Consider the following 12,156-nt stretch of genomic DNA (forward strand, 5'->3'; position numbering starts at 1 on the left):
GCCAGACCTCACCATAGTTCTCCACCCCTGCTGCCTCTTCATCTCCAGCGTTTTGACTGAAGCTGATGTTCTGGATTCAGAGTCTTTAAACCTTTTTTGTCATTTTTGAAAAGTAATAAGTCTCTATTCACCTGCCATAACCTACTTCCTCTCACTGTCTCTTTCAGTTGTGTCTTCTGAAGTACAATCATTGATATGACAATGATGTCTGTCATCTTGCCCCTTTTACTATAACATCCTCTCATTCTGCATGGCCTTGTAGTAGTTCTCCTGCTCAGCATGGCTGCGGGCGGAGACAGAGGGCCGACGAGGCAAGGTGGAGGAGCGGGACAGCATCTGGTTGTGGCTGTCCATCAGTAAGTCTGGATGGGGAGGAGGGGGGAGCATGCTGGAGCAGGATGGGTGAGGAGGCGGCAGCATGGAGGAGGGGTGTGGTGGAGGAGGCAAAGGGGAAGACGATGGCTGTGGAGGTGGGGGCATTTGACAGGAAGATGGGTGAGGAGGTGGGGGCATATGGGAGGAGGATGGGTGAGGAGGCAGGGGCATTTGGGAAGAAGATGGGTGAGGAGGTGGGAAATTTTGCGAGGGCTGTGGGAGAGGTGGTGGGGACATCTGAGAGGATGGGTGAGGAGGAGGAGGCATGTGAGAGGAGTTAGGAAAAGGAGGCACCGGTGAGGAGCTTGGGTGTGGAGGGGGTGGCAATGGAGAAGAAGATGAGTGAGGAGGTGGTGGCGGAAGAGGGGATGATAACAGCTGAGGTGGGGGAGGGAGAGGGGAGGAGGAGGGGGGTAGAGGTGGGGGCGGAGGCTCCGGTCCACCTTCGCCACTACCGCTGGCTGAAGAGGAGCAGGCCGAGTCTGTTTTCATTGGGAGTGTTCGGTAGTCCCGGTAGTGAGAAACATTTTCCTGTCGCTGCAGCCTTTCACGGTGTTTGTCCCCTGTTGGGTCGCCACCCATCATGTTACCGCTGATGGTGTTCCTCCACTCCCATGGCTTCCCATTACTGGCCGACACACGTACCACTGGGTGGTGAGGGGCGTGAGCGTCGATGGTAACGATGCTCCCACTGCCGGCGATGCTCCCTGGGTTGCTGCCGGTACAGCTGTCTCGATCAGAAGGGATCCGGTAATAGGGTGACTCAGAGCAGTTGGACCCACCACCAGAAGAGGAGCCACCCTCTGATGTTTTAGTGGATGAGATGATGCCATGACCCTGCTGCTTCGACATGGCTATGACCTGCGGGATGAAAGAAAATCTCAGAATGTATCTTCAAAAGCATTACCCATGCCACCATGCAACTGTGCTGATATAGCTTTGGTAGAGCAAGTTTTCAATCCCAAGAAATGGCTACTGCAGAAATCAGTAAATCGTTGTTGCAAAATTTCTGTGTGGCAATATGAGCCCAGAGTCGAGGGACTTATATGGTAGTAAACATTATTCCACACTGAGGTTTTATTAAGATTTAATTCCAACTATAATTAGTGTTTGAACTCGTGAGAACATTTTATATTGGAAACTAATCAGGGAAATTGCCTCCTTCAGTGTTGTTCTGTTGTGCTTTTACAAACACAATAAATCATAGGTGTGTAGCGCATGCTGTTTGGCAGCTTTTAAATCTCTTCTGTCTAAACCATATATTTTCAGGATTGGCAGCTTGCCACTTGATATTAAAGTATGACAATTTTACTACTCCAAGTAATGTAGTTATAATGATTTGCAGGAATTCACTTTCTTATTTTTACCACACCTGAGTGACTCTTTGCTGGCTGGGTGGCATAGAGGGCTGTGTGTTGGGCACACGGGGAGTTGACACTGCAATTGGCCCTGGTCCCGGCTCTTTCGGCCCCCCTCCCTCGGTGAGTGACAGCCACTTGGCTCTGGTCTTGGCACTCTTGGGAGAGACAGGAGGTGGGCGAGTGGCCTCCTCAGGGATGTGCACTAGTGGGGGTGCCACAACCATCCTGGCTCCAGTTGGCGTGGCGGTGCCCTTGTTGGCTTGCACCGTGGGATAGAGAGAGGAAGGCATCCCCATGTCACCTCCTTCACCCGCTGCTCCTCCTTCATCATTTCCATCTCTCCCATCTGTTCCGTCCATATCCTCGTCCTCATCTCGTGAGCTCTGGCTGCGAATCTCCAGCGAGCGCTGCTTCCACTCTGTCACCAGCTGCCTAGATCTTTGGGGGTCAAAAGGTACGTGGAAGGTCATGTGTCGCTGTGTGACAGCCGGCTCTTCTGAGGGAGAGATGGGGCTGTTGCCATTTGCGACTCGAGGCAAGGTGTTGCTGAAAGTCACCATGGTTTCCTTGCCCATGGGACCCCGTGTTGCTAGAAGCTCCACATCTGCACTCGCACGTTTCAGGGAGGCCAGGGATGCCTTCTCCCTCCTCACCTTACTGCGGGCTCCAGACCCCAATGCTGCCCCCAGCTCCTCCCTGCTCTCTGACACCCTGGGAGTCTTCCTGTACAGGGAATCATGACTCCGCTGGCTCAGCACCCTCAAGCCGTCCTTATGGTGGGCTGGGGCAAGTCTAGGTAGAGATGGAGCATCTTCGTCTGATGCTTTGAAGTTTCCCACTGCGTACACCGCCTGACAGAGGACAGAGGGACATAGTGAGGGAGTTGGGAGGAGAAATAAATGAGGAGACAGAAGTACTCAGCATGTTATAAATAAAGACTGGAGCGTGTAAATGTAAATTCTTTAATCTTTGGGAGGGGATAAAATAGATTTTCCTATTAGTGGGGAGCAAGTGCATGAATAGGCATCTCTCCTTCTTCTCCCTGTTAAATCTGAGGTCAGCATGAATCACACCCCCTCCACCCCTCTCTCTGAATTCATCCTTTAATGACAGGAGGAAATGCTCTCCCTCTCAAAAAGTGAAAGACAAGAGAGAAAGAGAGTGAGAGGAGGGGGGGGGGGGGGAGCGTGGAAAATGGCAGCGACAAGTTTTCTTAAAAAACGAAGTGTGAAATTGTTCCAGAAAATTCTTATCGGATTATTCATTCTCTCTCCCTTCCCTTCCCTAATAGAAAAGGCTATATATAGCCTGCCAAAAACTGCTGGGAGAGAAAAGTATGGAAACCACACAGTGAGGAGAGGTGATGAAAAAAGGAGCATTTGTTAGCAAATGCTGTGATAGTGTTAGAATAATACAATGGTACAATTCAGTCCCACCAAAACAACTATAAGACTTTATTTAAAAAAAAAATCTATTTATGTGTATTCTGTCATTCCCACCAACATTTTCCATGCTGACTGTTAAGTAGTCCCTGGGGACAAAACAAATTCCTTAATGCATACAAACTTATGCTAGCAATCATTTCACACACTGAAGCCTGAAATAGGAAATCCATTTTAGAATAATCTCGCTTGCTTAAATGTCTTTAAGATTGTTACATTATCGTGGATTGAGTAATTATCTTGAAACCAGCTAAATAAATTAGGTCTACAGACTTCAGATTATACAGAGCATGAAACGTTTGATTGGGGGGATAAAATCTCTTGCTATACTTGTCATACACACTCTTGTACCCTTTGTTTAACTAACCAGGTAGACTCCGACGCCGGCTCCTATGAGGTATCCCACGTAGACATCTATGGGATGACTGCGGTGCTGAGTTATCTGTGTCAGCCCAGCGAGGCCGGCCGCCATGCAAAAAGCAAACACCAGCAAAGGCTTCAGCAGCTTGGTCGTGCTGCTGATGCTGGCATTGAAATACATCTGTGAATAGAGAAGCCACACAACATTAGCAAAAGATGGACGGCGAGATATTTGGAGCCTAAGGTGGGGATGTAATTAAAAAGCATAATGACAAACTGCAGCAAAAGTTTCAACTCAACAGCAATAGTAAATTTATAGTTTAGAGTGGTAAAGGAAAAATATTCAAATTTTCATCCTATACATCTTAAAGTTGGTTATTAAAGGAAAAGTTTGAAATTTCCAGCTATACACTTATTCATTTTCTTGCTTCAGTTGAGAAGATCAGTACATTTCTCATATCTGTCCCTTAAATAACATGGAGCCAGGACATGTTGGCTTCACTTAACTAAACTTAGCATAAAGACTATAAGCAGAGAGATACACATAGCCTGGTTATGTCCAAAGGTTAATAAAATCCACCTAAAAGAACCTCTAAAGCTTACTTTCTGAAATGTTACATTTCAACTTGCACAAAATCAATCTGTACAAAAAATGTGTTAAAATGACAATTTGTGCTTATGTGCTGGACTATTTCTTGGCAGGGAGCAGTGACCTCATGGCAATAATTCACTTCAGGAAGTCACTGCACCTGGCCAAAATATAAGTGAGCTTTAGAGGTGCTGGTAGATGGATTTTGTTACCTTTGGATGGAACCAGGCTAGTATTTTTATGCTATGCTAAGATAATTAGCTGGTGGACAGCCTCACATTTACCATACAGACATGAGAAAGTATCCATTTTCTCCTCCAACTCTCAGCAAGAAAGCAAATTGTCAAAATGTCTAACTATCCCTTTTAGAATGAAATTGTTTGTGTTATACAAGGTTAACAGGGACACTAAGATGATTATTCTTTGACAGTAGAAAGAAGGGGGTAAAAACAAAAGGAGAGAGAATATATTTACACTTATATTCACATTCTCAGCATGCACACCATATTTCTATTATATAAAGTGGAGGACAGCTGAGTGACAGAAAAGCAGGCTTTGCAAAAATATCCATTTTAACAAGCTTGTCGATCTAGCACTGCACATACAAATCCTACTCTCCTTGAAGCAAGAAGGAAAAAACTGCTGGGGTGACATTTTTCAGTTATTTCCGATTAAATTTAAATTTTTCCTGAATTAATTGTCTGTCTTGTTATGTGATCTTTCTTATCATTCAAGTTTCGACAAATTTCTATTATTTCACCTTACTGTATTTTTCCAACAAGGTTTTCAACTGTAAATAAACAGCTTAATTAAAGACCAATATTGAGGAAAATAAATTGTGTGCTGCATTGTGTTTGAGTTGCAGCAGAACTTTGCAAAGACTAAACACAATATTGTAACTCTTGCAACATAAACAGCTGCTTTCCTCCTCTCCTGCATTTTCTCTCATCATATCTGTCTGATGAGCTTTAATGAGCACACACTGGGCTCAGCGAGGCAGCAGTGATATGGCCAGTAGCTTGCAATAGCCATTGGTGGAGGAGGGTGCGGGTGTGTGTGTGTGTGTGTGTGGGTGGGTGTTACCTCATGGAAAAATGACAGTGCTACATTGCCTTACAGTTCACATACTACTGGGGTCAGCAGCAGACTCCAGAATGGCAAGAAGCTAGCCAAAACATAAATGGATATTACACTGAACGTTGAGATCCGACCTTAATAGGCAGTTCTTGTTATTTTTTTAATGCGCGATTTAGATGGCTCTTTGGCCTGAAGCTAATCAGCAATCCGGAAATCTCTCAGTGAGTAAACAGTATAATGCAATTGTTGCTTTATGTGGACAGTGATTTCATTCAAGCGAGAAATCCTCTGATATGCAGAAACTAGTTTAATGTCAACAGCAACTTTTTCTATGAGAAAATAGAAAAGCATACTCATATTTGAACTAATATAGTAAAGAAAATGATCTAAAGAAATGCATGAAATACAAATATTTTGAGGGTAAAGGATTGGGAATGTGCTGTGAAAACTATCATCATTTTTTTCACTAGCTTTCATTTTAAAGATACACTAAAGAAACTCAAAAACAGAGACATGCCCAATAACTCACACAAGCATGCAATGAGAAAAACAAAAAGCACCATGCAAACATATGTGATATGCAAATACATCATACTTGAGTCACACAAACACACAAGACTAGTAAGACACAGGAAGTGCTTACGGAAATATAGACAGCAGCGAAGCCAGAGAGCGTTGCATGCTGGGATGGAAATGTTTTCCTGAGGGGAGAGAAAAGACAGTTAGGTGTGAAAGAGTGAGGTGCAGAGAGAGAACAAGGGAAAGAGACTGAAATTTACAACAACAAAAAACCTGTGTGTCAGTGTGAGTGTTGCTTCTTGCCTCTTGAATAAACCAGAATAAAACTGTCACAGTTACTCTTGTTATTTGTGATGTTTGGATTGTATTTGACATTAAAACCTGTGTGCCTGCCTGAGTGTGTTTGTCAAGCTAAGCATGTGTCCTTGGATGTGAGCATTAATAAACACAGTCAGAATACTATGAGGCATTTGTGGGAACATGACAGTGATTTGAGGTCAAAGCCACTAATTTAGATTATAGAGAAGTGCATAACATATCTCATTTAATTAACCTTTTTAATTCATTCATTTTGAGTGTGTGTTTATCCTGGTGTCTTGCTATTTTGTGTGTGTTTGTGTGTGTGTTTGTGTGTATTTGTCTATTTTTGTGAGGACCCATTTCGTTTTTTTTTGAAAAAGTTGTACATCTCTTTGGGGATCAATTCTTGGTTTTAGGGTAAGGTTAGAATTGTTTAGAGTAAGCCGTGATTGTTAGTATTAGAGAATGCATTATGTAAATAAAGGACCTTGCAAGTATATACAAGTACAAACATGCATGCATTTGTAGTAGGTTTATTCCTCAACCCGATGTATTTAACAGTAATCTTTCCTTCCTCTGTGTGTGTAGAGCTTGTTTGCCTGTCTGACCAACAGTATATCTGTTTGTTACACACTGTGCTACTAAGGAGCATCTTTAAAGGACCAAACTTAGCCACAGCACCTGTTTGTGAGATGCTGCAGCTTGGCACAATGAGAATTTGTAAGGGTATTATGAGTCATGTTGTACAAATAAACACTAAGAACTTCACTAAATAATGCATTATTTTAAGAATCCAACTGTTGCAAAAACAATTTTACTCCTAAGCTATTTTAATCTTCTATAATCCTATTCACATGCAAATTAGTTTAGCATTTTCATGCTAAAAGAAAGACAATCAAGTTTTGATGGCTGCTCGTCTTCAGAACTAGTATGAAAATAGTCCTGCAGGATATGTAGCAGTATACTATGTAACTACTGTGAATCTATTTATTAAAACATATTCAGTTGCATATCTGATAAAGCACATATTTGTAAGATATTCAACTGCATGCATAAATATGTATGTATATTAATAATATGCATATTTGTTGTTAGTGGTTCTGTGCTAACGAGCCAAGCAAGAGGTTGAGAAGCAGATAGCTGAGATGCGGTTGAAATAAACTGATTCATTATAAAGAACCCACTGTATATCTGCAGTCTTTTTAAGCTCTGTAAGTATGCACGTGTTTTACCTTGCTGACATAATAGCATACAGGTCTTTCCCCATGCATATGTCCTGTGTGACATAGGCATTGTTGTCACATGACACTCCTGGCACTGTGTAATTGGGCTGGCAGACAGTGAGGAAGAAGGGGGAGTGGTAACCAGTAGCTAACTGGATGACATCTGTCACCAGGGCTGTTGCCAGGAGACCGAATACATGAACACCTGAGGGAGAGAGAGGTAAGAGACAGAGATGGTGAGACGGTGAAGCGACCTTGGTAAATGATCTAGAAGTCCCTGGTGACAACCTCCAATTGAGCTGTTCGTTTAACACCTGCAGTTTGGAAAACAACGGTGGGTTTTTCTCTTCAAAAAACAGAAATAACCCCACAAGCCTTCGGTTTGTTACGTTATGAAGCTTTTCCAGACAGTGATATTTGGCAAGGTGAATTAATTACACTTTTCACTTCAAAGCTCAAAGTCTGCCTCAAGATATTTCCTGTGGAGCATGATATCATGCCTATTTCAATTTAAGTCACCCTTCACTTAATGCATGTAATTAGCTTATTTATCTACTCTAAAAAGTGGAATAAAGTTGGGGGTAAATTGAATAATTTGTGTGAGCCTAAACTGGCGTCCACCCTGAAAACAACATAATTATGTTACTTGCTGCTGACAGCAGCTATATCGACTCTCTAGGTAACCCAAGCCATTACGTAAAATATCAATAGGGACACATCATCCTCTGTCCTTACTTAGAAGGATTAGTCCACTGTATCTATGACCAGGCCTATTCATTTTATTTATGTTGACAGAGATAAAAGACAAAAAGGTTTGTTTTTGGATCATTTGATAGAAATGTTGTTTTAGAGACCTACTCTTCACTTGCAGTATTATCATGTCTGTGAAAATAATACTGTTTGACAAGTCATGTGGTTAATTAAACCCTCTTACTGGTCCCTGGTGCCAGCTACACAACACAACAACTATTGCTTCGTCCATAAGCTGCCATCTGTTCTGTCAAATGTTCCTTGAGAAAACTATAAACCCTACTAACTCACTATTAGATAGTGTGAATAGGAATGTGAGCTTAACTCCTAAAACTCCCCATCCAAAAAAACCCCCCAAGAAGATTGGTTGCTGGACTTACCAACAAAGCGCACAGTTCTGCGTAGGAAAGAGTTGAAGCTGCAGCCTCCGGCATTGATGCTGCTCTCTGACTTGGGACAAGTCTTTAGCTTGGACTGCATACAGTACATCAGGCCCTCCCCCATCATGATCTACAGACAAAGAGAAAGATGTGGGTAAAATGTACACTTACACAGTAAGAATGAAAGACAGAAAGGGACAGAAAGGAAAAAGGTAAAAGGTGTCGTTAATGATATCCATTTCTGTGATTGTGATCTATGGTGAGAATGAGAGTGACGAAGAGAGAATGGAGGCAAGGTGCTATCGAATAGTGATCACTTCCAATCACAGTGATAGATGAGTGTTGGAGAGGTCTGTTCATTTCCATGCTGCTGATGGATTAGCAGTGTGTGTCTGTATGTGAGTGTCTATTGATTGGGTGGGGCGGTGCTGTGTTTGATGGTGTGTATTGGAATGTCAGGTGTGTATTTATCTGTGTGTTCATTGATTCTGTATTTCTGAGGGGAGATTGAATTTGCTTTGTGATTGTTCGAAAAGCTGTGCGTTTGAGTATTTGGGTGATCTATGAATCTGTCTTTACACAAGTGTGTCTGTCTAATGTATGTGCGTACAATCCCCAAACCCCCAGACACACATAAGGTCATTGACCCTCTGTGATTTAAGATTTTATCCTAGTAACTCCAATACTGGAAGATTTTTATTCTTCTGTCAATATTTTTATACAAACAATAGATAATGTTAAAGGTGTCATTTGTAGTGACAAACCTGGAAAGAAATGATCACTCAGGTCCAACCAGCTCAGCTTGCCTCAGATGAGATAAACCAACTGTATCCTACCCACCCAGCATCGACCAGCAATGTTAGAATGTAACATTAGCTAATGTTAGCGTGTAACATTTACTAACACTAGATCTTAACATTTTTTCTAAAGCTGAAAGCAGAGCTCAAAGTAGAGCAGATATTGAACTTTAATTTATTAGGTAACCAAAAACACCACTTGTAAACAGCTCTTTAAGGTAATAATGACTGAGGTATGTGTTTTTCAGTTAGTTGTGGAGCTTGTCAGAAATGACTTGGGTTTGAATATATAGCTACCCATGAAAGAACAGTCATTGTAACTTTTTGGATGTGAAATATTTTCTTGTAAAATGATACAATAGTGAAATTGAAAGGATTCCCAAATCAGACAAATTGAAACATATGGATGTAGCAGCCGCATGACGGCGAAGGTACCGGAGTAACTTAGCCCAGACAGAGAGGCAGAGAGGGCCGCTGCACAGGCACGACTCCTGCAGCAATGGTTATATCCTCTCGTTGGACAAGACCTTTAACACTGACTACTAACCTTCAACGGGCACTTCACCTGGGTTTTAGGTAACTTCTTGAGTACAACTTTTGACTAACATGTTTGATCAACATGGATGAACCATGACTGCAGATCACTACTCATGAAAGGATTACGGACTGCAACTTCATTATTTTGAGGAAATGTGGCTTAACAGCAGAATCCCGATAGTTGTTAGTCTCTGAGCTAACAGCTGCTGAATCCTCAGGACAGACACAACAGCTAATGACTCAGGTAAGACCAGAGGGGCATGGGGACTGTGCATTTAATAACAAAGCTTAGTGCACGGACAATGCCATTATAGAGAGACACTGCTCTGTTAACCTAGAATATCTCATAATTAAGTGTAGAGCTTTCTATCTGCCCATTGAGTTTATATCAGCCGTTGTGACTGCAGCATACATCAGGATGCTAAGGCTAAGCTTGCATTGAAAGTGCTGCAGGCTGCCATTAGAAAACAACAGACTGTACACCCTAGGTCTTTTTGGAGGGGGTGGTATATGCTCGTAACCCCTCTATATCATGGTGCAGCTGTTTTAGGCCCACCCACTAAACCCTGAACACAGAGATGGTGAAATACTCCACATTCTACTACATACAGAGTCCTAAATAGATCACATTTTCTAACATGCATGATGTGTTTCAAAAGAATTCATTGGACATGACATTAAGGAATGCTCAAAATGTTGCTTAAAATCTGTGGTTATTTATGGGATCAAGTAGCCTACTGTCCCTTTTGAGAAGGATACATATTCTTGAGTGAGGGCTAATGATTTACAACTTTTGGCTGGTGTTGGCTATGCGTCAGTGTGTGTATATGTAAACAGTAAGTCTATTGGCTTGATGTTATTTCATTTCTTTGTTAATAGTAATGTGAATTTGTGAAAACAAAAAGCGATCATGTCTGGTTATTATATATAACATATTTCATCTTTTGGAAAATTGAAAGCATATTGTCTCACTTTTTAGAGAATTTGACAATTGATAAAAAGACATGACTATTAATTCAGCCTAACATCACCCTTTAACACACCCTCAAACTGCAGTATGCAGTTACATTACAGATTATTTTGTACCAATATGAAAGCATTCCTTTTAACTCTCCTTCATTTTTCACGGGGCTCAATCACCTACACGCTATCTAACAATGTGTGATGGACTTACAGATGCTGCGGGACCAGCGAAGGCCAGACTCAACAGCATCAACAGAGGGATGAGTTCATCACCGGTCTCCACGTAGGGCATGGAGAGGTCACGGTCATGGCAACGGAAGCCCACCATCGCCGGGGACAGCACATCTGTCAGCTCCAGGAAGTACAGGGACACCAAAGAGGACAGGACGATCGGGAGCTAAACAGCCACACACACACACACACGCACACACACACACACACGCACACACACACACACACACACACACACACACACACACACAGACAAGGGCAAGGACAAAGCAAAGAGTGACTAGCAGTTCATATTTGCTATTAGAAGGGGTAATTTATCTAATGTTTTATCTCCACTCTTTCCATAGATAAACACATTACAATTCACACACACAAGGGCAAAGGAAAAAGTGATAATGCTGTTAAATTTACTGGTGAAAAACATCAGACTCTGCTTTCAATAGAGGTCAAATGCATCCAGATGCAATCAACACAAACACTCAATATTGGTATGACTATAGAGAAAAGAGTGATTCAGCCTGTTATTGATTCAGTAAATGTACTGAGTCATGTTAAACAGGTGATGGTCCAGATCCAATCTAACCCAACAATCCCACCACACACACAAGCACTAACATACCTCTACAAAATAAAAACATGGCAGTAGTGTCATGCTGTCTTTGGGTGGTTTCTTCTTGGCTTTGTTTTTAGGGGACGTCATCTTGGGGTGGGACCAGTCACAGCCTGTTGGGATGACAGATTGCGAAGAGATGTCAGAGAAGAGTGTCAGAACACTTTCAGGCACTCCCACCCACAATATTTCTGAAAGCATCAAAAATATGTTCAAACTTCTGCCAGGCTTGTATTTTTTGACGGATGTTGCAATCAAAAAGTTTTCAAAGACTGAAAGACTTTATATAGCGCTCCTGCACAATGTCTCACTTACTGCTGGAATAGTTATTAAATCACGTTTCAGTCTGTTCGACTTTCATCAGGTATATGGGCAGCATTACATAACTTCCATACACGTATACTCATAGAAACTGTCTCAATCATCCAATCAAAGGACTATAGAAATTAGATTAGTTTCTGATGAGCACCTTGAACTATCCATGTGGGTCAGCAAAAAGCATTAAAAAGATTGGAAAAATGTAAAATGACACAAAGGTAACAATGCCAATAAATCTTACAATACATCATAGCAACATTCGTACTACCCCAAAACTTTCCAAAGGTCAAGAGCAGAAAATAAATGAATTAAAGAGTAGAGTAG

The 12,156-nt window shown here is 42.0% G+C and overlaps 1 protein-coding gene across 1 annotated transcript; it reads right to left on the reverse strand.

Moving 5' to 3' along the window:
* Positions 1-228: 228 nt before the first annotated feature.
* Positions 229-11,604, reverse strand: LOC128375403 (phospholipid phosphatase-related protein type 3-like). The gene is made up of 8 exons (XM_053335750.1): positions 11,524-11,604; positions 10,885-11,070; positions 8,377-8,506; positions 7,256-7,451; positions 5,848-5,905; positions 3,546-3,719; positions 1,748-2,587; positions 229-1,236 (listed from the first exon to the last, which is right to left on the reverse strand). The coding sequence occupies exons 1-8, from the start codon at positions 11,602-11,604 to the stop codon at positions 229-231; spliced, it is 2,673 nt and encodes an 890-aa protein (XP_053191725.1).
* Positions 11,605-12,156: the final 552 nt, after the last annotated feature.

The sequence above is a fragment of the Scomber japonicus genome, chromosome 16, assembly GCF_027409825.1.
Source record: "Scomber japonicus isolate fScoJap1 chromosome 16, fScoJap1.pri, whole genome shotgun sequence".
NCBI lineage: Eukaryota > Metazoa > Chordata > Actinopteri > Scombriformes > Scombridae > Scomber > Scomber japonicus.

Coding starts and splice junctions, on each gene's coding strand:
- LOC128375403 (XM_053335750.1), bottom strand. CDS start 11,604: ATGACGTCCCCTAAAAACAAAGCCAAGAAGAAACCACCCAAAGACAGC. Junction 11,071..11,523: donor CATGTTTTTATTTTGTAGAG/GTATGTTAGTGC, acceptor GTGGCTGTTTAG/CTCCCGATCGTCCTGTCCTC. Junction 3,720..5,847: donor TCGCTGCTGTCTATATTTCC/GTAAGCACTTCC, acceptor CTCTATTCACAG/ATGTATTTCAATGCCAGCAT.